Source organism: Pongo pygmaeus, chromosome 17 (assembly GCF_028885625.2).
Source record: "Pongo pygmaeus isolate AG05252 chromosome 17, NHGRI_mPonPyg2-v2.0_pri, whole genome shotgun sequence".
NCBI lineage: Eukaryota > Metazoa > Chordata > Mammalia > Primates > Hominidae > Pongo > Pongo pygmaeus.
In genome coordinates this window covers 31,396,936-31,421,998 of record NC_072390.2, presented here as the reverse complement: position 1 = coordinate 31,421,998, position 25,063 = coordinate 31,396,936, and the positions used below count along the sequence as shown (strand labels likewise).

The 25,063-nt window shown below is 41.3% G+C and overlaps 1 protein-coding gene across 16 annotated transcripts in view; it reads right to left on the bottom strand.

Moving 5' to 3' along the window:
* The window catches only part of DLGAP1 (DLG associated protein 1), a 977,987-nt gene that overhangs the window by 371,508 nt on the left and 581,416 nt on the right, over positions 1-25,063 (bottom strand). For 6 of the 16 annotated variants that reach the window (XM_063653448.1, XM_054461416.2, XM_054461415.2 and 3 more), the window contains one exon: positions 11,826-12,854. In XM_063653448.1, coding sequence (XP_063509518.1) covers positions 11,826-12,782 — 957 coding nt within the window. In that variant the 5' untranslated portion in view covers positions 12,783-12,854. Of the gene's footprint in view, positions 1-6,861; positions 7,042-7,327; positions 7,475-11,825; positions 12,855-25,063 lie in introns of those variants that run through there. The other 10 variants (XM_054461419.2, XM_054461423.2, XM_054461429.2 and 7 more) reach the window with 6 other exon arrangements.

Genomic DNA, 25,063 nt, shown 5'->3' with positions numbered 1-25,063 from the left:
CCTCTCCAGATCTCAGTTTTCTCATTGTAAACTGAAAATCTTGGATTAGGATTCCCTTCTAAATTATGTAATAAAATAGCTACATAAAAGGAAAGGGAAAAGAAGTGAGAAAAGGGAGTACAGGGGAGGGGAGAGTATTGCTGAGCTCAGCTCTCTTGCTAAAGAGGGTTCACGGGGTGGGGAAGGAAGGAGGAGGGGATGAAATTAACCACTGGTATGGGTTTCTAAGGCTTGTGTCAGTAAGATCAGTGAAGGAAGAAATTAAGGTCCTGCCTAGCATGGGCACAGTCTTCCAGGAGTGTCATGCCCCACTCTGGGGGCTCTGTGATGTGGACCATGGGTGGGGCCTCGGAGGCAAAAGAGAAGGGCTGTTGGGAGGAGAAATGGGGATGGGGAAAATCATTTCAAATTTCCCATGATGGAAAGGCTACAGGAATTGCTTATCTAGATTTACAAATAGAATCTAATAAATAAAAGTTGCTTTTTTTTATTTTTTATTTTTATAGCAGTGTGAAAGTCAAAGTACATGTTTTTAAAGAAGCATGAAAGTTCAGATGAGACACACTTGATGGCTTGTTCAGTTCATGAGATCATCTGGCATGAAATAAAATGTTTCTTTTTCCATGCAGTGATTGCGTAACTCAAATATGGCAAAGCAACCTACACGATAATTTTCGGCCTGTGGATTTGATTTTTCATAAGCCTCACCACACACCCCTCACAGAAAGCTCTTGTTTCTAGTGGATTTGTTTCACCTCCTTTGTGAAAGCCTTAGAGAGAAGGCAGTAAGCAGGGAAAATCAGCTATTTATAGGCGTTTTTGACTAAAAGTGTCTGCTCAGCGTGCCATGGAATACTTCCAAGAGGTGGGAGAACAGGAAACGATCTAAAATCAACTAGAAGGCTGGAGGAGTGTTATGGGGGAATGATTTTGCAGGGGAGTCATTTTCAGAAAGCTCAGGTTTCATTTGCAAACAAATGACAGTTAGTTTCACTGACACCCCTTGAGTTACGGATAAGCCTTTGAAACTTTTGCTAGTTAAGGAGAGAAGACAAAGACATAAAATTTCTAAGGATTACAGGTAGGGTTCCTTTAAAGGACTTTAAAAGGAAAAGTCTGTAGAAAGGCCTCTCCCCCTACTTATTTACTGCCTAAGGGGATGCCAGCCAGATGGACGTCCACAGAGGAGCTTAGACTGGCAGGTGGCATTCAGAGTGTAAACTGCAGGTCCCGGGATGGCCTAACAGAGTCTTATAGTGTCCATAGGATGATCACTAATTTCCACTTTTATAACCAAAAATGGCAAGCCTATTTGGTCAAGTTTTCATAATTAAGAGATATAATTTCATTAAATGTATTAAACCCTTCCTGTGAATTCTGAATGGTTTTGTTTTCATTGTTTTGGTGACATCGGAGAAGCAGGCGAGGTAGAATTTAGACTGCCCAAAGTCACAGGGCTTACAGAAGAGATCTGAACTTCCGATGGTTCTGTGGAGGAGGTAATGAGAGAGATCTGGCTCTTTTCACTGGCTCTTTTCAATTTCTACAACATTAGAAGAATGATATGCCTGGCTTAGGGACTTTGGGCACGAGCAAAGAAGAGTGATGGCCAAGGACATTTGGTCATCTTCTACCAATGGTGGAAAAGCACCACGGAGGAAACACTCCACAGAGAACCTGGTTCTCCTAAGCCAATTAAAGAGGTGATGATGGTGGATAGAGTTCCCTCGTAGACACCTCCCATGACTGTTATTACTAATTAAGCTTGTCCTGTTGACTTACCAGAGCTGTCTGGAATAAGGCAGGAGGGGCTTGACAGACTTAACGTATGAAAACAAAAGCAAGTGTGTCTGGTGTTTTTTTTTTTTTCTGTATGAACACACTAAAGCTTGAAGAAGCCAGAATTATATTCCATCAGCCAATATCAAGCCATGGGAAAACCTGATCCACTGAGGCTGAGCTATCAAAAGATTAATCCAGGCTGGGTGTCGTGGCTCACAACTGTAATCTCAGTACTTTGGGAGGCCGAGGTGGGAAGATCCCTTGAGGCCAAAAGTTTAAGACCATCCTAGGCAACATAGCGAAACCCCGTCTCTACATAAAAAATTAGCCTCGCACGGTGACCTGAGTCTGTAGTCCCAGCTACTCTGGAGGCTGAGGTGGGAGGGTCGCTTGAGCCCAGGAGGTCAAGGCTACAGTAAGCCATGATCACACCACTGGACTCCAGCCTGAGTGACAAAGGGAGACACTGTCTTTCAAAAAAAGAAAAGAAAAAAAGATTGACTGTGATACTTTCGACTTCAGACGAAAGCTTTCTGTGTTTAGTCGGCACACAAGACAGTGAAGTTTTACACCTACACTGTGATTAAGACCTACTGTCATCCCACATTGGAAAGGGCTTTTCTTTACCGCAGAATCAGATATGTTAATCCCAATGCCAGCTTAATAAAAACTAGATGAAGTGAAATATAAAGGAAAAAGTGGTATGGAGCATGAAACATGGGAAAGAGATAAAGCTTGTTAATGTTTGAGGATCTATAAACTTGGAATATTTTCACACTGTATTTTTCATTTATTTCTCAAATTTGAAGTTAAATTTGTTTCTAAGACCTGAAGCAAACACAGTCATATCACCATGCCCATTTTACAGATGTAGAAATAGAAGTACTAAGTAGAGAGAGCCCAAAATCATGTAGCAAGCCAGCATCAATAAAGCTTGCAGTCAGAGCTCCTGAATCCCATATTTTCATCTATTAGGCTCTACTGCCCCCTTCAGTAAATACAATGAGAAATTAAGCCTTACAGTTCCCTAGAATTGGGTTACTTAAAATGCAGTTCTGGGATTGATCACTGTCAGAATCATCCCATATCTATGAAATCGGAATCTCTTGGGTGGATGCCAGAGATCCTCATTTTATAGACACTCTGAAGGTGATTCTTGTGCACATAAAATTAAGGAAACTTTACCTCTAAACATTCAATGATAGAGCAAGTGGCCACACATATATATGATTCTCTACAGGCATACATGTGATATTATTGTGCCCATGTGTACCCATGTTGATTCCACTTTACAATGTTTCATGTAGCATTTCCAATTTTAGAGATAAATCCTTTCCAATCACTTACTTTTACATGTAGGGGGCAATAACTAAGAGATTAGCTTGTAGCTCTTAGCGTATGTATCCTGCACACTATTCCTCTCAGATTTGCTGCAGTTGCTCCCATTTAATATATTTGGTCCCATGGTCCCATTGTTCCAATACGTAATTCCTACCTGTCACACCATACGTATTTTATACATAAATACATCTATCTATCTATCTAATCTATCTATCTATCTATCTATCTATCTATCTATCTATCTATCTATCTATCAAATAAAGTTTGGCCTTTGCAAATACGGTAACAGCTATGTTAATTTTTATCCTGGAGAAGTAAGATGAGGGATGCTGATTTCAAAGGAGTGGAAGATGCTGGAAGGATGCATGCTGTCTTCAAAATCTAACCAGGGCTCTGAGCAAATTCCCTAAAGATCACATATCCTAATGTGTTCTGCTCCCTGCGTCCTCCTTTGCTACGTGGTTTACCATGATGCAGGGAAAACTCATCCATAGAAGGAGGAACATACCAATTTCTTTTCTTTGGAAGTTAAAATAAATAATTGCAGGCATTATTTAGTTTATCTTTGCCTCTTCTGAGACTTTTGAGTCACAAACTTGCTTCAACTCTAACTTTCAGATAATGTCGCTTCTCCCTTTGCTTCCTTATGCTTTGGTCCCATTGCCTTAAAAGGATGTTATGAGAATGGATAATAGAATATGTACAACATAATGGGAACAGAACAGTACTGGTAGCCAGGCAGGGAGCCTGCAAGTGCCAGGTTCCACTGACAAGATTACTGATTTCATCGAGGTATTTCCTTAGGATTTTTCTCTTTTTAAAAAACGAAATTGGACTAAATAATTTCAAAGCCTTCTTTTATAAGGAGATTATTAGATGAAAAATAGATAGGAAGATACAATGTCCACATTGCAGGGAGATTAGTGTGAATGTGAAGCTACACAAGATGACCTTCTGATCAGGAGGTTCTACTATTCTAAAATTGTCATTTTAAGGGGAAAAAAACCCAACTCTGCCTGGTCCTTTAATTATGTACCTTATGATTTTAGAGTCTCGGAGAATTAAATCAGGGAGGAGTTAGACAATCTTGCAAGTGTATATTAAATTGTGGTTAAAAAAATTAAGGAGAGCAAAAGTCATTTCCTTTTATGATTGTTGGATGCCCCCTTATTAAGGGGACTAAAACCTCTTTATTCTTATACCAGAGAAGCAGGACATCCCTAACTAGTCTACACTAATGGTCCAAGGTGAAGTTCAATATAATCAGTGGAAAAGCAAAGTAATGAATTTTCCGTCTGTGAAAAATCTGTTTCTCCACTTCATAGTCATACCTCTTCCATGGACTTTGTGAAATGGCAACTCTTAAAATGGATCTGAGTTCATGAATCAGAGATCAAAGACAGCATGTGTATAAATGCATATTTTAGAAGTATTGTTGCAGGGATACCTATGCAGATAGAACGTGTATATATAAACCTGCACACATGCACCTGGCATGCAGTAACCCCAGGCCCACATAATTCTGCTTCGTAGACAGTTCTGTGATATCACAAGCCTGATTTTTGTGGGAAGTTTCCTAATTCTGTGAAACAATGAATAGAAACTCCAGTTGACAGAGAACGGTGACCTAATATACACAAAAAGACCTACATACCCAGAAAATTCATTGTATAAATATATCTTAGAAATGGAAAAAAAGCAGGCATATTGCTAGACTTTAGCAAATGAAACAAAAAGTTTTTAATGAGAGTCCTAAATACTCCTATATTTAAAAGATCAGGGAATCAGAAGAGGTCTTTCTTCAATCACGTGAGTGCTCTCCAAGACAAAAAATAAAAATAAAAATAAAAACAAGAATTTGGTCAAAAGTGACAGTAAGAATAAACGTTATGCCTTTCTTTACACAGTATTTTCTCCTTTATCTCTGTATAACAGTAATTAATTGATTCTTTATATCATTACCTTTTAGTTTATAAACATAGAGGACTGGGTTGAATATAAATAAATCTGACATTGAAAAAAATTAACGCAATTCCCTATTGTGGTTTTAATTTAAGAATTTGGAAAAACAAATATGAATTTACCAAAATAATGTGAAAAAAAATTCTCCCTGTGCAATAACCTGCTAAGACAGATTGTTGTCTTTGAACCTAAAACCAAAGTGGTGGAAAACATAATCTAATTACAAATTAAAGTCAGCTTGGCAATATTGCATGTATTTTTTAGCAGTTCCTAAAAAACCTGACACAAAAGAGCAATGTGTTCTACCATTCACAAATCACTGTGTAAAACTGTGTAATGACATGATCTCAAGTGGGCCAGAGACTGTGGGTGAATAGTTCTCTTAAAGAATGGTGAATGATTACCTTGATTTACTGTCTTTAATTTGCAATCAAGCAAACTGTCTTCTAAGGAGAATGGAAAAAGGGGAAATGAAATCTACTGGCCACTGAGAGATCCAAGGCTAGTTTTTCTCTTTCATTCTTTGCTAACTAATGCGATGCCTTTAATTAGTAGATTGGAATTGTGTGAGATCAGAAAGTGTGTGTTACAGGCAGAAACCTCTGACTGTGGCTAACTAAGCACTTTGGTGTTGGCAAAAATGTCTTTAGAAAACAATGAAACTGGAGGCCAAGAATAATAAAGTTTCTTTAATAACTTCCAAGAAGGATTTCCTATATTTTTTTGATCTTCCCTTTACTACCACTGAGTCCTTCTGGACCCCTGCTTTCTCACAGTGTTTTGTCAATTTTTTTTCCCCTCTATTAATTGGACCTGACAATAGTGAGAATAAAAGAGAATCAGAGAGAGAGAATTAACAGAATTCTGCTGCTGATCACTGATTCCACATCCAAAGTTAGCACCAGGCAGGAGCAACCTCATTTTTTTATGAATGAAGAGGGGCATCTCTACCAAGATCAGTGAAAAACAGGGAAAAGATTGTGCAAACCCAATAGGAAATCCATTCAGGAACCTTGACATTCACTTGCTGGATTATTAAGGCAATTTAAATTAAAAATAAAGAAAATCATCAATGAATGTGGTGGATGGGATTTCAGAAAAAGGCAGCAAAGAAACATCCCAGTAGCCAAAGTCATTAGCAGAACTGTTCAGCACTTTCATAAATTGCATGTAAAGTAGTTTTAACTGAATTGGGAGACTTAAAATTGTTCTAACACAAGAGGGAGGAAAACTCAGCCAGGGAAAGAAAACTCCCACTGGGCAAAGATGGAAATAATCTTGAACGGATTATTGAAAAAATAATTTTACCTGTATTTAAAAGATCCTGGATTCATGCTTATGAATGCTTCCTCAGTGATCTTGTGTGGTGCCTTATTTAAACAGACCCCCACCCCCAAAAAGAGCAATCATCATAAATGTTAATTTTGCAAAGGAACAGTAACTATTTAGAATCCTGGTCCTGGAAAACAACCGATCATATTTCAATCACCAGCCATATAATATCCTCTAACAGCACCTAGCAGATCTAAGGAGATCATGTGTCAGTTAAAGATTTTATAAAGCCCTTGTGGAGACACAGATTTGTAGATATCTGATGTCTCCACCTGCTTTTTTACTATCTGTACATACATTAATTTGTCAGCTCTTCCAGTCTCTCTAGGCATTATTTAGAGGAGAAATAAAATCACAAATACTACCCCTTCCTTTCCCTACCACAAAAACCATCCAAATCAACAACACACTATTATCAAATACAAAGTAATAAAAGAGTTATACCCAAACCTGGTCAGTCCTTCCATTTCTTGAAACTTGCACACAAACTGAAGAAACCCACTCAGCCTTAAAAAGGTCGATCATTTTGCTTTCCTAAAATTTCATCTCTGGGAGTGCTTTCCTTCTCGGTCTGTCTTGCTCTCTCTCTCGCTCCCTCTGTCTCTCTCTCTCCACTTCTACCGGGGAGAGAGCGTTTTGTTTCCCTTTTCCTGTTTCTACGGCTGAATGAATGCAAAATACACTGTTTGAAGGGATTTTTCTTTTAGGTTAACAGTTGGAAATCTAAAATCTTGCTCTTCTGAATGGCTTTATATGTCAGTCACTCAACATACAACATTTACATAAAGAGGCATAAACAGAACTAAGCATTCTGCTTTTTAAAAGCAAAAACAAAACAACAACAAAAACCACCTTTTATTCTATCTCTGAACCTCTTCCTATTTTATTTATTTAACTATTAAGCACTTACCCTGAGATGTGCCATAAATGCTTTATTCCAAATGTATAAGAGCCAACCACATCTCAACTGAGAATTAAACAGTTTTAATGTCTTCAAATCCATGTTCCTGCTCCCAACCCTAATACAGACAGTCACTGGCAGCGGTACAATAGTTCTAAACAGCAGACATCTGATTCTTGACATTTAAAAATAACAATATTGGAAAAAAAGGAGTCCCTTTTTTTATTAACTGCAGACAGCTTGTGAGTGAGCACTTATCACTCATAATACAATTGACCATATTAACTGGGACTTGCAATGATTTCAAGCTACAGTATTCGATTCCTAAGTCAATGTCAGGCAGAGGCTAAATACCTATAGACTTCTCATTTTCTATAGAATCATGGCAATGGCCTAAATTAAGCTAATTCTAAGTGATAATTCTGCAAAGAGAGAAGCAGAGGTTCGCTAGTATTTAGACTTTATTATTGGTGATTATTAATTTCATCTTTGTTAGTCTTGAATCAAATTAGGGACATAATCAGTTGTTTCATTGTTAGTCTAATTTCATATCCATGCCCTCTTAACTTCTCACACTCATATGAGATCAAGTGCACACATAGATTTACCACAAAATATATCAAGTAATAAAATAAAAAATATGCACTCATTTCCATTACTGAAGCATATTATGGAGTTGGATAGATTTGGGATCAAGTGCTAGCTCCCCCACTTACTGTTTACGTGTCCCTGGGCAAATGATTTAAGCATTTGTGCCTGTTTTGTTGTCTATAAAACTAAAGTAAATAATACTTTACAAAGCTGTTTTGAGTGCTTAATGAGATATACACGGTTTCTGGCACATAATAGATATTTGATATACACTGCTTCCTTCCTCTGCTTTGTATTTGGAGGAGGTAGAGATTGGGCATAGTAAATGAATATTGACTTTGAAGGCAGACAAATCAGTTTAGACCCAACATGTTGCCACATACTAGTTGTGTGTCCTTGGGCAAGTTACTTAACCTAATTTACGAAATGTTAGCTTCTTCAACTGTGAAATATCTCTAGAATTTTAAAGAGCAAATTAGATAACATCCGAAAAACATACAGTAGGCATCTCTGAAATGAGAGTCCTGGGACTTCCAACTCTTGAAAATAGTTCTAATTAGTACTCTGACACATGTAATTTACGAGTTTGAAAATGCGTACTGAGATCATACATCTATTGGACCAAGTGCCTCATTTTCTAGCAGAGGAAGGAGGTCCAGAGAGCTGAAAGCATGTTTCCAGGTCATGTTACTAGTTAGCAGCAAATAAAGACTAGAACGCTCTTGGAACTAGTAGAATAGTGCTTTGCCTACTAAATCTCTAATATTGAAGTTAAATCCATTTGTAAATCCAGCTTCAATATTAGTTGGCAATTAAGGCAATAGAGCTGAAAAAAGAAAAAAAAAGAACTCCAAGAAACCCTCTTTCCCTCTCTGTTTTCCCAAATTTACTTCTAAGAATGAGCCTATAGATGAAATTACTCCCTTGGAGCTAGCTGGCACGGGCTAACCCTATCTTCCTCAGCAGAGCTTGCACGGGGTGGCAGATCCTCTTTTCATTTCCTAGAAGCAAGAAGGGAGCAGGAGCCCAGTTCTCAGGAGGTATTTTCTATTCTCCTCTGACCCTATATGAATATATGGCTCTTTCTTCCCTTTCTTTACAGCATCTCTTCAGCCTCAGCACAGGGGTTGGGAGGTGTACACAGTTTTACATTTAATTCTCTTACTAAAATACTACCTCCTAACATTGAAATATAGATTTTTTCCACTAGTTTGAAAGTCTTGCATAAAATAGAAGCTTAATAAATTCAATATCTATTAATAAGGATTAACTTGGAGTTTAGTTTAAAAGGTTGAACTAGCTTGGTTAATTATTGCCCAATGTAGGACAGAATATGTTAAACTGTTTCCAACTTTTCAATAATTTCAGAATTGAAAACAAAGGTGCTTTGGTGTCAAAGACAGATTAGCTATTACTCTGGGGAAGAAGGCAAGTAAAGGGATTAATACGAGTGTGTGTGTGATCCACTGTAGTGAATGTTTTAGTTCTGTATGATGGGTGATGTATACATGGGTGTTTTATTTTTTTTTCTTTATACCTTTCTGTAAGCCTCAAATGTTTCATTACAAAAATGACTTAAAGAAGGCAAATAATTTGAAAATAGAATTTCCAAATCTTTATAGTAGGAGATCCAATAATGCTACTACTAAATCCCATACTTAAGCCTTTAAGATTTCATTCTCATTTTACTGAAAAACTTTAACAATAATATGCTTATTTTAAAGATTTTATTTTCTCCTTGCTCACCATTTTTCATGCCCTTGATTTCAGGTCTGTGCTAGGGCATATTAGAAAGAGCTTGGTTTTGGCATCAAACAGACCTGAGTCTAAATCTCAGTTGTACAACCTCCAGATTGTGGGGCTTTAAATCACTTGATATTTCTAAGTGTCAGTTTCTTCTCTTATAAACATAGAATATTATTACATTCAGTAATCTCGGGATTATTACAAAGATTAAATGAAATAAGAAATGGGAACACCTTTGCTATAGCATCTGGTATATAGTAGATTTTCAATTAATATCACTTTCCTTCTTTCTTTCCTTATCCTTCCACTTTTCACCACTACCTGAGATTGCGACTCCAAAAAGGTATAAAAAAGAAAGAAAAATGAACCTAAGGTAGGAAGAATGTAGGCATATAGGCAAATATAATGAAAACATTTCATTACTAACAAAGGCTCATGCTAGATCCATGCACAGCATCCTTTACTCTGATACTTCTCATCTAATCTCATCATTACTTACTTAAGGACAGGTGTTGTTTTTTTTTTTTCCTTTCAATTTGTTTTGTTTTTGCCACTGGTCATAGAACATTTGCAGACAAAATGCGTGGTACTCTAGGGCTTTTATCTCTTTACTCCTTACTTTTTGTAAGACAGATATCCTTATCGAAATACTTTACTTTCAGTGGTGGGTGAGCTTTATGTTCTTAAAGAGTTTCTAGAGCTTTCAGCTGCAACCTTCGTAATGGCCATTTCTCTAAGTTAAGAGACTGTGTTCTAGTCCCACCTCTGCCACATGCTAATGGTTTAACCCACTAAGTATTTACCTTTCTTTGTGTCTACTCTTTCATATGCTAAGTGGATTAAATGATTCTTTGAGCTCTGAAATTGTTATAGTTCTTGATAACTTATTAACATGTAGCAACCTTACGGGAAATTAGGCAACACCAGCTTCAGTGGGAAATACTGACCACATAATTGTGTGTTGTGTATGAAAACTGTCCATGTGCTGGTGGCTTCTTCTGAACTCCAAGAACAGGCTCTGGCACTGCCCTTGTCCAGGGATTGCCAGCTTCGGGTCTTCTCAGGGATTGATGGAGGCGTTCCCAAGGGAGCCAGATTTGTCAGGAGGAGTTCAAAGGGAGCAAAAAAGATGAACTCCTCAAAGGAAGAATTTTTCTTTGCATTTGTTCTTAAGGTGGGAGTGTAAAATGGGAGTGGGTATGTTATACTTTTAGAGCTCAGTAATTTTTTTTTTGTTAAGATGAGGCTACCAGGAGAGAACAGAGAAGAAAAGACATTCTGAAAAAGGAAAAGATGAGAGTTCTTATGGAAAAATGTGCCTTGGGAAAAATTACAATACTTCAGCAAGGAGGTAGGGAAGAAAAACACCTCTCTCCTATATTTTTATCCAGGTGACATCTGGTTTCAGTGAACTGGAGGAAAACACAAGGAGACAGTGGCAGGGGAAGAGCAGCCTGCCGTGGCTCTGTAAGTGTGTGGGATTTACACGCTGATACTAATTGTATTTTACTTCTCTGATCCTTCCTCCTTTTCCTCCTCCTCTCTGTTGTCCTGGGTGTCTGCAGCTGTGCTTGTCAGGTCCCAAACTGGCTAGCTCCCCACATCCTCAGGGCACAGGGCGTCTTCCTGATTTGCTGCGCCCTCGAGGTGGAAGCTCAGGTCGGGGTGTAGTTACTGATGGTTATGGTGATGACCATCGCAGTGTTCTAACATAGCTTCAGGCAGGATTTCACAATAAAAACTATCCCACAAAACCCTGAATAGATCTAATGAAACACTTTCCAAAATTCAAACGATCGTGGCTTATTTTTGAATTAAAGAAAGGTGGACTTATTTTAAAATTCTCTGTAGACTTCCCTTTCCTCTCTTTCCCATCCTATGATTCCTCAGACAAAAGAGGAAGGCCATAATAACTGGTTGCCTTTCCATAGGAGTGCTTTCCAAAGCACTTGGATATCTAGTATCTTAAGATAACCCGATGAGGTGGGTAGCATTTGCTTCTTTTCATTTTCCCGACAGAAGCAATTCGGCACAGAGATGCCAAATAATTTGCACAGGTTCCTATCTTAATAGAAAATTCAGAGTAGTGCCAAGACTAGAACCAGGAGAAATGCCCACATAAGCATGCCAGGTACTACTTCTAAGCCTCCATCATTGACAGAAATGGTACCTGCAGGTACTGGCAGGAGCGTTCTTGCTGACACGACTCGGACTTCACCATGGCCTGGTCCATGTTCACCGAGGCCTTCTGGTAAACCTCCCGGGCCCGGCTCACGGTGAGCGTGGAGGACCAGGCGCTCTTCTTCAGCAGCGGGGTGTCCAGGCTGACCGGCAGGTTGGCGCAGGTGGAGCACTTGACGTCGTTGTTGCTCCGGGAGGCCTTCACCGCCTGCTCGCTGATGGTGTTGTAGGCCTCCATGAAGTACTGTGAGGCCGAGCGGTCGGGGCACCTGCCCATGGTCATCACGCCCGAGGGGGCGTGGTAGATGCACATGTCACCATCCAGGTTGTCGTCCGAGCTCCACCAGCCCGGGGAGGTGCTGGGCCGGGCCTTGGGCTCTGCGCGCCGCTCCTTGCTCTTGCTGCGTTTGCCATAGCGCGCCGCCTGCGCCTCGTCAGGGCTGGCCTTGCCCCCGTTGACGCTGCCCTTGGACGGCCCCTCCAGGGAGTGCGACTTGGTGAAGAGCTTCTGGACCGAGTGCACCAGGTGGCGGATGCGGCCGGGGCTGTCGCTGCGGTGCTCCACGGCCGTGCGCTTGTACTGCAGAGTGTGATAGCCATCGCGGCTGAGTGGCAGCTGCCGCTCGAACTGGTCCAGCAGGTTGGCGGGGATGCGGTTCGCCTTGGTGGCCAGGGTGCGGGGCACCAGGGCACACTCGTCCTTCAGCTCTTGCTGCGAGGTGTAGTGCCTGCGGGGGAAGGTGCTGCTGGCCAGCGGGTCGCTGAAGGGGCCCACACACTCAGCCTGGAAGGAGTTCCGCTGGGTGTAGTACGGGTGGTCCGCGGGGTGGTGCTCCACTGGGCTCAGCAGGTAGGGCTTGCGGTCGGAGTGGTGCGACAGCGAGTCACAGGCCGAGTCGCAGGTGACTCCGTGGTGATGGCTGCGGCTGCCCGATAGCCCTTTCATTGCTGACGGGAAGCAGCCGCCAGGGTCATGGACACCCAGAAGTCAGGTTCCAGACCCGTCTTGGGCAGGGATCTGGGGGAATGAAGAAGAGAGCAAAGTCTTTAATATTTCTCTTGGAAATTAGGTATTGCACTTTACAGGGTCTTGCTTTGTTGCCCAGGCTAGAGTGCAGAGGCGCCCTCTCTGCTTCCTGCAGCCTCCACATCCTGGGCTCAAGCCATCCTTCCACACCAGCCTCCCGAGTAGCTAGGACTACAGGCAGGCCCCACCACGCTTGGCGAATTTTTTGTAGAGATGAGGTCTCACTATATTGCCCAGGCTTGGTCTCGAACTCCTGGGCTCAAGCTATCCTCCCACTTCGGCCTCCCTTAAGTGCTGGGATTACAGGCGTGAGCAACCCTGCAGGCCTGGTATTGATCTTTTGAGGGTGCCATCTGTGACCGTGTTCTTTTTTTGGCAGAACTTAGTCAGTGTCCCTAAAACAGCTTGAACGCATTATCGGAAAAGCTCTGTCACCTCTGTGGGGCAGGAAAGCTGACTCCAAAGCCTGTGGGGAGAGAAGGTGGAGGTAAAGCTAGAAAACTAGAAAAAGGAGGCCGGGTGCGGTGGCTCATGCCTGTAATCCCAGCACTTTGGGATGCTGAGGCGGGTGGATCACCTGAGGTCAGGAGTTTAAGACCAGCCTGGCCAACATGGTGAAACCCTGTCTCTACTAAAAATACAAAAATTAGCTGGGCGTGGTGGTGGGTGCCTGTAATCCCAGCTATTCGGGAGGCTGAGGCAGGAGAATTGCTTGAACCCGGGAGGCGGAGCTTGCAGTGAGCAGAGATGGCACCACTGCACTCGAGCCTGGGGGACAGAGCCAGACTCCATCTCAAAAAAAAAAAAAAAAGAAAAAGAAAAACGAAACTATCTTTAAAAAAAGCCAAATTGTTTTTAAATTATTTGAAACAATAACTCTCCTTCCCTCTATGACCCCAATAACTGGATGTATCTTTCTCTTGCTTCTCGGGTCTTATTCTTTTTTTTCTTTTTCTTTTTTTTTTTTTGAGACGGAGTTTTTGCTCTGTTGCCCAGGCTGCAGTGCAATGGCACGATCTCGGCTCACTGCAACCTCTCTCTCCCGGGTTCAAGTGATTCCCCTGCCCCAGCCTCCAGAGTAGCTGGGATTACAGGTGCCTGCCACCATAGCCGGCTAATTTTTGTATTTATGAGGTTTCACCATGTTGGTCAGGCTAGTCTCTACATGTTAATTGTTAAAGATAGAACTGGAGAGGGGCTCAGTTCCTCTGGGAAACCTCTGCTGTTTCTCCCAGCAGAGAGAATTAGTTCCTCTCTTGTGTTTCCACCACATCTGAAACTCACTCCCCAGAACCTACAGAGTTGCTTGCTTCAGGATCTCTCTTCCGGCTTACGTTCCTTGCTGCCCAGTCTATTAGTCTCATTATGTACCCCCACCTAGTGTCAATCCAGCCATGTAAGCACACAGTAATAGCACTCCATAAATGTGAATGAAAATGTGAGTTAAAAAGCAAGATGTGCCAGGTGTGGTGGCTTACTCCTGTAATCCCAGCACTTTGGGAGGCCGAGGTGGGTGGATCACGAGGTCAGGAGATTGAGACTATCCTGGCTAACATGGTGAAACCCCGTCTCTACTAAAAATACAAAAAATTAGCCAGGCGTGGTGGCAGGTGCCTGTAGTCCCAGCTACTCGGGAGGCTGAGGCAGGAGAATGGCGTAAAGCCGGGAGGCGGAGCTTGCAGTGAGCCGAGATCTCGTGCCACTGCACTCCAGCCTGGGCAACAGAGCGAGATTCTGTCTCAAAACAAACAAACAAACAAACACTAAGATGAATAATAGAAACCAATGGCACCTCGTATCTTTAGGATATCTCTGTCTTCTGTTGCATGTTTTCCTTTTTGAATTCTGTAGGAACAACTTTACCACACAAACAATCCCTCCAGGTTACTCAGAGCAGGAAAAAGTAAAGATATGGCAAATAAATCATAAATGTAGAGAAAATCTGCCCAGGTATTTCTGTCAATCGAGGGTCAAGAGCTTTCTCTAAACAAACTGAGAGAACAAGTAAGCTTGACTAGGCTAATTTGAGGATCATGTATCTCTTCTTCCTAGTTTAAGGTTGCTGGTTGAATATTTATGCACAAGACCAGGCGTGGTGGCTGATGCCTGTAATCCCAGCACTTTGGGAGGCCAAGGTTGGAGAATCGCTTGAGCCCAGGAGTTTGAGACAAGCTGGGAAACATAGTGGGACCCAGTCTTAAAAAAAAAAAAATTAGCTGGGAGTGGTGGTGCATGCCTGTAGTCCCAGCTACTCAAGAGGGGAGAGGATTGCTTGAGCCCAGGAGGTTGAGGCTGCAGTGAGTTGTGAATGCACCGCTATACTTCAGCCTGGGTGACAGAATAAGACCCTGTCTCACAAAAAAAAAAAAAAAAAAAAGTTAATAGACGATGGCAAAATGACCAAAGGATGGCCCTTGAAAAGTTCTTGAGGACATGAACTTGAGTCCATTTCCAAGCTCGGATCTTCCGGAGCTTTGGTAACTAACAGAGGCTGCTATTCCATCAGGGCAGAGTATTTTCTCTGGACTCTAACACAGTGTTAGAGTCAGTGCCTGACCAAGTTCTTCTGACAGGCTGATTTTCTTTCAAGACTTCCTACAATACAAAAATTGCCATATAAAGAGTCATCTTGGAAAGCCAACGTGACTCTCTAAAATATCACTAATGTCATTTCAGATATTCCTAGAGAGATAGATATGTGGTTTAATTAAGAAACAAAACATACAGTGCTGGGTGCGGTGGCTCACGCCTGTAATCCTAGCACTTTGGGGGGCCGAGGCAGGCAAATTACCTGAAGTCAGGAGTTCAAGACCAGCCTAGCCAACATGGTGAAACCTTGTCTCTACTAAAAATACAAAAATTAGCCGGGCATGGTGGCGGGAGCCTGTAATATCAGCTACTTGGGAGGCTGAAGCTGGAGAATTGCTTGAATCCAGGAGGCAGAGGTTGCGGTGAGCCGAGATGGTGCCACTGCACTCCAACCTGGGTGACAGAGCAAGATTCCATCTCAAAATAAACAAACAAACAAAAACAAACAAACATATAAAACACCCACACTGGGCTTCATGAAAAAAGATTTTTGAGAGGCCAGGTCTTGTCTATTCCATGAGACATACTGCATCTGGGAGCTCATGACAATGTTGGCAATCTCTATCCATGCTTTGTGAAGCTCCCTTCTTCCTCCTGTCTCCAAGTTTCTGGATTGACCATTCAGGAATAATGATGAAAGGTTTTAATCAGTACAGTCACTCAAAATTTGTTAGTCTACTAAATTGTGACGTCCTTAAGGGTAGGGACTATGTTTCACCCACCCAGTATTTAGCAAAGTGCTATCCTAGTGGATAGTGGGAATTAAGTTAATAGAATATTTACTCAATTACTTAATGCATTAATGCAAAATTTCCCAAAGTGGTTCACATTGTGATTCAAGTAGCATCTATTTAATGAAAACATGACTGTGTGGCAAAGGCCAGGCTGAGCAAGGCCAAGGAAAGATGCCCAATAGTTGGGGGGACCATTCCATCAGGGTGACCATTCCAAAGACTAGTAGTCTTCAGAGCAAGGCAGGAAGCAGACTGGTGAACACTCCTTCTGACCTGTATACCTTTGACTTCTAACTCTGCAACTCACTGGACAATATCGTACAGTGAGTTGTACGTGTACGATACTCTGCCGTTCTACGTGTCTGGAAGTAAAGTCTGGGGAGTTTGCCTAACCTGCTGACTACAGGATGCTTAGATAGAGGGCAATCTGCCTGGAAGAGAGACAGAAACTGACTCTTGAAGGGACAAAAAAGGAATTCAGGACTTATGATACCTGTGGATAAGGAAGAACCAATTAGGTAAAAAAAGTGTCCACTGGTGAGAGACTAATGAAACAGAAAACCTTGGGACTGCTTTGTATGAAGTTATGGTCCTAAAAGTAGGCTGTGGTAAGGAAGAATGTAAGAGGGTTAAGTATGTGTTTTTAGCAAAACTGTGGCACAAACTAACTTAGATGCAAAAATCCATTGCATAAGAAAGTCTCTCTCTACAAACCAGGTTCCACTGAGGACATTTTTGCCTTTCAAATACAGACTTATAAAAAGCAAAAACAAAATTCTATTAGGATTATAGACACATACTAAGTTTTATGATCACATATAGTAGAATCTCAATATATAAAATGATATGGAATAATGTTTCGAACTTTCCTTCTCAAGTAGTTGAGTCTTGGGTAGATATTTTCTGCTAAATAAAATGTGAAACTGGCAAGAGCTGAAAACATGAATTATACATGTTTACTCCAAAATATACAAGATTATTTTAATCAGGTATTCAGTATTTAATTATCTTTAATATGTGAGCAACATTCCATGCAAGATGATGTTACCTGAGGACAAGCAGAGCAAACGAAGAGCTGTTTAAGGCCACTAATGATGATTTAAGTTAAATGATGTAACCGATGATAATTTCTGTAAATTAATCATACACAGTGTGTTTTTTACTAAAATTTAACTGGGCTATTTTCAGCACAGGACAAGCACCTCTATTTTCTTGAAGGGTAACAAATTGCATCCAGAATAAATAAGCTAACATTCCTCCTTCCTTACTTATATTTGTAAAACAGATATTGAGATCTTGATCTTTTTTCTCTATGATGTGGGAAAAGAAGGTCATAAAAAATGGCAATAAACATTTCTAAATGCTAAATCTATCTTTCTGGTCAAGGCCAAATAAACAACTTAATACCATGGCCCTTTCTATAACAAATCTTACACTCTCTTCTATTGTCTTGTCATTTTAAAACGAAAATAGGTCAATTTGTGATTATAAAAGAAAACACATTCTGTGACTTCCTGGTGAGATAGGGCAAATGATCTAAAATCCTAAGGCCATTGGCAATGGGTAGACAATTGCTGGTGGCACCTACTATGGAGGTCCTGCTCTTCCTTCTCTCATTCTTCATTTTCCTCTTGCCTTACTCTTAAACTCCCTTTCCAGCACATTTATCTCTGTCACTTCTTTTTTCCTCCCTCTCCTAATTAATGGTTATAAGTTGTATCCATGGGCACCACTTGCTGCCACCTGTGGTGTGACCAAGAGCATCATTAGAAACCATTAATTGAATATCCCTTCCTTGCCTGCTGCTGCAAAGATGACCAAATGCCTACAGTGAATCCCTAGTGGCCGGAGGGCTTATGATACATTGTGAGAGCCATGTCATAAGCCCTTTGGCCACTAGGGATTCAATGTATGCTCTTCATGACCTAGCCATGAAAAAACAGGAAAATAGATAAATAACAATTCTCATTCTTCTATGCATTCTTGAAAAAAGAGGATGCTAGCTTCTCAATTAGATTTTAAGTGATGGTAACAATTGCTGGAAATAGAGAGGGAAATTGCCTTTCAGACCTTGTTCTTTGAGCAAGGATGGGGACTGTGGTCAACATGTCTTCATGAGGGTTTCTATGACTACCAGTGATTATCTCTAATTTTTTCTTGTTCATTGTGACTTCAACATTCTGTTTTATTGTCCCTCTAAGTTCAATTTTACCATTGTGCCATGTCTCCTGATTTTTTTGCTTGGATAATTTGTTGACTCTGTTTGCAGCCATGAGACAAGCTCAGAGTGTGAGATGCACAGTTTTTCCAGAGTTCCCACACCTGGAGCAGAATTATCACTGTCCAGGTGATGACCAAAACAAGAATAATCCAGCACTGTAAAGGAAATTTTCAAGGTAGGTAATTTATTAGACCCAAGGAAAACACAAACACACCACATATTAGAAAATGCTGACAAAGGGGAAATAGTCTTGCAAAGCTGGCAAGTCCTTATTCCATTTTGAGTTTTGTGCATGTCTTTATTTAGAGCTGCTTTTCTTGATTTTTCTTTACATGCAGAAATAAGAGCATACTGAAGGCCCTCCTCTGTCTTACCCCATGAGGATGGACAGGCAGGCAATCACAACTTACTTTAGAAATAAAGCGGTGGACCCTGCCCAGGAGAACAGGGGGCACTGTGTTCTTGTTTGAGGAGACATCAGGAAGAGGAAATCTCCATGAATCTTTTCAGGGTCAAGCTGTCTTAAAATTTTTTTTTTTGAATTTTTGCGGGTACCTACTTGTGTATATATTTCTGAGGTACATGAGTTATTTTGATACAGGCATATCATGTTTAATAATCACATCAAGGTAAATGGAATATCCATCACCTCAAACATTTATCCTTTTTGTTACAAACAATCCAATTATACTCTTATCGTTATTTTTAAAAGTGCAATTAGATTATTATTGACTATAGTCACCCTATTATGCTACCAAATACTAGATCTTATCATTCATCCGGACTTGCATCTATTTTTTGTACCCATTAATCATCCCCACTCTCCCACCTTAGCAACACCCCCTTAACTACCCTTCCCAGCCTCTAAATGATCATCCTTCTACTCTCTGTCTCTCAAGTCAACTTTTTGGCATCCCTCCACCTGCCTGAAGCTTGTCCATGCCAGGTTATAACATTCCACTAAAGAGAAAGAAAGGATTTTCTTGTTGAAAAGTACAAGCAGCCCTGAACAATGACTACATTCTCCATTCTCCATGATGTGCCTGGGTGACTATGCTGGCTAATGGAACGTAATTTGAAACGGCATGTGCGATTTCTGGAAAACATCTCTAAAGTGAGGGGCATACCCTTCTTTACCCCTTCCCTGGCTGGAATGCAGCTGTGGGGGCTGGGTGAATAGTGATCTTTCCCATGAAGTAGAAGTTACAGTTTGAGGATTAGAGAAACAAAAGATAAAGGTTCTGACCTACAGCGGAGTGCCACATCAGCCCTGGATGTGCACCTCTGCATTTTGTTTAGTTGAGAGAAAAATAGACCTTTATCTTGTTTCCTTATCTTATCAAGTAAAGGAAGGGCCTGCGTTGGCCCCATAGGAAGCCAGAGTCCCATGCTATTGAACCACATGACAACTTTAGCCAAGGGCTCTGCAGAGGAAGTATGGGTGGAGAGAGGAGACAAAATAGCTCGCGGTTATTTTGCTTTTTGTAATTTTGTGTACTGAACCTTGCATTTGCACCTGTTACTAAGTGAGACAGGTAGTCAGGGCAAAATCATGAGATCCTTGGTGAAGCTATGTCAGGATGCGGCACTGTATTTGCAGGTGGTGGTAATCCATTAGAGGAATTTAAACAAGACAGTGGCATGGTCACACTTGTACTAAAGATTTCTCTAGCTGTAGTTAGAGAATACATGTGGGAGTGGGGAGGGGCAAAAAGATCTCAAAGAAGGAATGATTTCTTGCAAGAGCAGTTTATGAGAGGAGACTGGAAGAAAAGAAGGAGTATGCCAAGAGAGGAGGACAATGTCCTGGCCAGCTATGGCAGTGTCTCCTGATTCAGACCTCTTTAATCACACATGTATGCTCCAACCACAGTCTGAACACATACATGACATTTTTTTTCAGACAGAACAAAATTAATTTTCCCGTTTACTTATAATAAATCCCAATTCTACAGAGATTGAGAATGATGAATGCCCAACAGGCTGATGATTTTAAATTATTACTTTTTAAAATAAGAAAATGGTTCTTACTACTAAAAAATGAAACCATGGCACTTTTGGGTAAAAGTAAACAGAAAACGGCCGGGGGCGGTGGCTCATGCCTGTAATCCCAGCACTTTGGGAGGCCGAGGTGGGCGGATCATGAGGTCAGGAGATTGAGACCATCCTGGCTAACATGGTGAAACCCCGTCTTTACTAAAAATACAAAAAATTAGCCAGGCATGGTGGTGGGCGCCTGTAGCCACAGCTACTAGGGAGGCTGAGGCAGGAGGAAAATGACGTGAACCTGGGAGTTGGAGCTTGCAGTGAGCCGAGATCGTGCCACTGCACTGCAGCCTGGACAACAAAGCGAGACTCCATCTCAAAAAATAAAATAAAATAAAATAAAAAGGTAAACAGAAAACTTAACAGAGGTGAGAATGTGAGTTAACATTGTCCAAATGCCCACTGTTTGGATATTTTCTGACCTTTTGAAATTGTACCTGCAGAGGATAACTGAACGTCATGTTCTTTCACTCTTCCAGGCTTCCTTACTTGAAGATTTTCATGTGTTGTGTGCTTAAAATTATACAAGTACTATTAGAACACCTTTGAATAAGCACATTCTGAAATATGCCAATTACTCAAAGTACAATGCTGAGCCATTTTATAGATGCAGAATGTATTTTGGCTTTTCATTAACATTAATTGCTGTCCTAATCATCTGCAGTTTGATTTTGTCTGTGAATACCTCTGTCAATCAGTCTGCTCCTACAAATAAATGCCTTCGGAGGCATTTCCTTTTCAAAAGATACGGTATTGTTTAAAAAAAAAAACCAACGACTCAACTGAAATCTTCTCCAATTTGGTCACAGTAGGCAGCACAATTACAATCACCTGCATCTCCATACAAAGCTTTTAAAAAGTGGTTTCATAACAGTTTTTGAGAATAAAAAGGTGGAAGGTAGTGTTCTTTGAAAAATGATTAATAGGTCATCATTGATACTGGTGGTTGAGCAAAATGTCATAGGATTTACGAGGTGATTTTTATGTGGAGCTAATCCAGGCAGTAAACGATAAAATCTCCTAATGTTATTTTGGACTGACAGAGTTCAAATGTGCCTGTGCTGACTCTATGGGACCTCGGAGATATGCTTTCTATGGAATTGTTCTTATTTGGATTTCCAGGAGAGGGTTGGTTATCTCGGCTAAATGGACAGATGAATTCCCTTGGGAGCCAGCTAGGAGAATGTGGTTACCTTGACCAGCCATGGACAGTGCCCTTCAGGAGGTGCTGCAAGCAGGGGGGACAGCCTGTCTTATGGGGCTACAATTGATGGGGGTAGAATATTCACAGAGAAGAGAAAAACCCATCAGTGTTTACTCCAAAAAAAGTTGGGAAAAACTTGCAAACTACTGATAAATCTAGGAGAAAGAAGAAATGATGACAGAATAAAGCTGTTTAATGGTACCTAAAGACAGCAGTGATGGAAGATGGAAAAACACAAAAACAATGACAATCAAAACAATATGACAATACAACTTGAAAAGAAGCAGTGGAAATAGCCTTTGATGAAACCAAGTTATTTTTGTCTAGATTGCTCATGACTAGCTGAGTAGTCTTGTGAACATGTTCTGGCACATTCTAGACAACTTGTTTCACAGCCAGATTTTATATATACATACATGCATATATATATTTACCTGAATCAAATTTTCTCTTATAAAGTCTCTTTCTTTAAATGCTGTTGCTCTTCTTACCAAGTTTGCTGTACAAATCTACTTTCCTTAGTGCTGAGACCCCAAAAGTGCAGACATTAAGCCCTTTTGTGGTAGCTGTTCAGCTGACACCTGCTTTTGGGAATTTCTTCCCTACTCACAGCATCTTCTGATGACACTGTGGCCAGGACTGTTGAAGGTGATCACCACATTCTCTGAGCTGATGGAAGACTGGACTCAGGGGCATCCATGCAGAGCCTTCACTGAGCTAATGAGATGCTCACTTTGGGAAATTTAGGTGGGGATGTTCCTAGAATCACTGGACTCTGGTGAGGTTATCTTCAAGGTCAAGTAAAGGAAGGGCCCACATCGGCCGCATTGGAAGCCAGAGTTGATGCTATTGAACTGTGGGCAGCGTTAGCCACGGGCCCTACAGAGGGAGTGTGTGTGGAGGGAAGCGAGGAGCCAGTCCAGAGTCCATGGAACCCCAGGGAAAGAAACAGACAGAAGCTGCCTAATGGCCTTGTAGGTCTAGTCAGGCCTGGCTCCCTGCCCAGAGGGTGAGACTCTGTGGTCATCTGCAGCAGAACAAGGGCAGGCCCACAAAAGCTTACTCATCCAAGTAAAGGGGACCCTCCTGCCCAGTGGGTAACTGCGAGCATACAGAACTTCCACCACTGTGGTCTACATCCAAGTGGGGCCAATGTGAGTCAGTCTCTGAAGTGGCCCCAACAGAATTGGCTAAGTTATCCTCATACAGCTTTATACCCATTTAAGTATTAAGCTTGGATACATTATGCATGCTAATTCAGATTATACATTCACTTTCTGAAAACTATCATCAGTGCCTGCATGAGAGAGGGGTGGTCAGATACCATGTAGGAAGTGAGAAGGACAATCTCTGCAATCGGCTGTTTTTGAAACCTTACAGAATATTTTTCCTTCAGTGAGTTTGGCCTGCCCTGACCTCTGCAATAGTTGCTGTTAATGGGAATTAGATTTGTAATTCCTCAAACACTGCCCCTTCCTTCTGCTTCTGTCTTCCCATCATTTTTAAAGTGCCTTATTCTGACTCTTCACACATCTAGCAATCTGACCCTTTTAACTTGTTTTCATTTTGGAACTGGTTTTTATTGTCTTTTAGAATTCTACCCCCAGTCTTAAATTTTAAACAAACAAATCCACATCCAGTCAACTTTCTGAAACATTTTCTGCTGTGATAGAGAAGGAAGTATGACGACATTCATTGTTTCTGCATTAAAGTATTTTTGTTTGTATTACATTTTATTTTTTTAGGGACAGGGTCTTGCTCTGTCACCCAGGCTGGAGTGCACTGGCATAATCATGGCTCACTGCAGACTTGAACTCCTGGGCACAAGCAATCCTCTCATCTCAGCCTCCCAAAGTGCTGGAATTACAGATGTGCATCACTGCGCCAGCTTATTTCTGGATTAAGTTTTGGCAGATAAGAGTGTTGGCCTGTAAGGTATCAGCCAAATAGTCTTTGACTGTACTGAGCATGAAGTCAAATCAAATCAATACATATGACTTTAATTCAACAACTATTTATTGAATAGCTATTATTACATGCAGTGCACTGGGCACTGTAGCAAGAATTGAAGATTCTTAACATTACACTTTCAACTTCCTGTCTCATAAGTTTTCTTGTTCCCTTGCTCCCACTTTTCCTGCCCTCTGATGGTTCTCATGATACTTTATTCCATACACTGTTTCCTCAGCTCTGCCCTCTTCTCCCATTCTATCCATCCCTGGTGGTCTTCACTTCCTCCCTTGCCAGCCTAGGACAGACAGCAGGTCAAACTTTTTTTGTTAGCCCCCTCAGGTCCCTTGCTCTATGGTCCTTCTACCTCACTCACTGTGGACAATATACATCAAGGACTGATGCCACTGTCCTTCTGTCTTCCCACACAGAGGCTGCTGACTGTCGCTGGGGATGGGACTGGTGCCATGGCAAATTCCCAGTGTCCACTCTTGGCTCTACTCCCAAAGCTGATTAGGAATAGTATCATGGGTCTCCTGGTTCTGTTCCAGCTGTCCTAAGCCCTCAAGTCTACTCTTTATTTCTCATCTAGACTTGGTTGGGAAAACAAAGTAGTAACCAATAAATATCAAGTGAATAAAAATGGAATGGTCTCTGCCTCTAGGAATCATAACTATATACCAGGCACGTGTTGTCCACTTTAAATGCGTGATCTCATTTCAATCTCAAACAACCCAATATGGTAGGGACTAGTCTCTGAATAAGAAAACAGACTTTTAAAGAGGAAATAACTTGTCTGAGATAATATATTTGGTAATTTTAAAATTTTTTTTAGAGATAAGATCTCACTCTGATGCCCAGGATTATAGCTCACTGTAACCTGGAACTCGTGGGTTTAAGGAATTGTCCTGCACAGCTAGGACTACAGGAATGTGCCACCATACCTGGACATTTTTTTTCATTTTTTTGTAGAGATGGGGGTCTCACTATGCTGCCCAGGCTGGTCTCGAGCTCCTGGCCTCAAGCAGTACTCCTACCTCAGCCTCCCAAGATGCTGGGATTATCTGCATGAGCCACCGTATCCAGCCCTAGTTACTAAATTTTGAACACAGCATGTTCTTAATCACTAGACCATAATGACTGTTCTTATCACCTCTAACACACACACACACACACACACACACACACAATTTCATAGTGCTAACAGTATCATTTGTAATATGACCTTTGTTACCTGATTACGCCATTCTTTCACTTTAAATTCTTCTCAGACCCGCTACACTTTTTCAATATAATCTAAGTCTTTGAATGTGACTCAAGGTGGGAGGCTCCCTCACCTGGCGTCCATCGGCCAGACAGCCCTGTCTCCCCACCCCATACCCCACACAGCTCAGCTCCAGTGACACTGGGCTCCTTGTATTCTTCCCCACATGCCACATTCCCCATTGACTCCGTG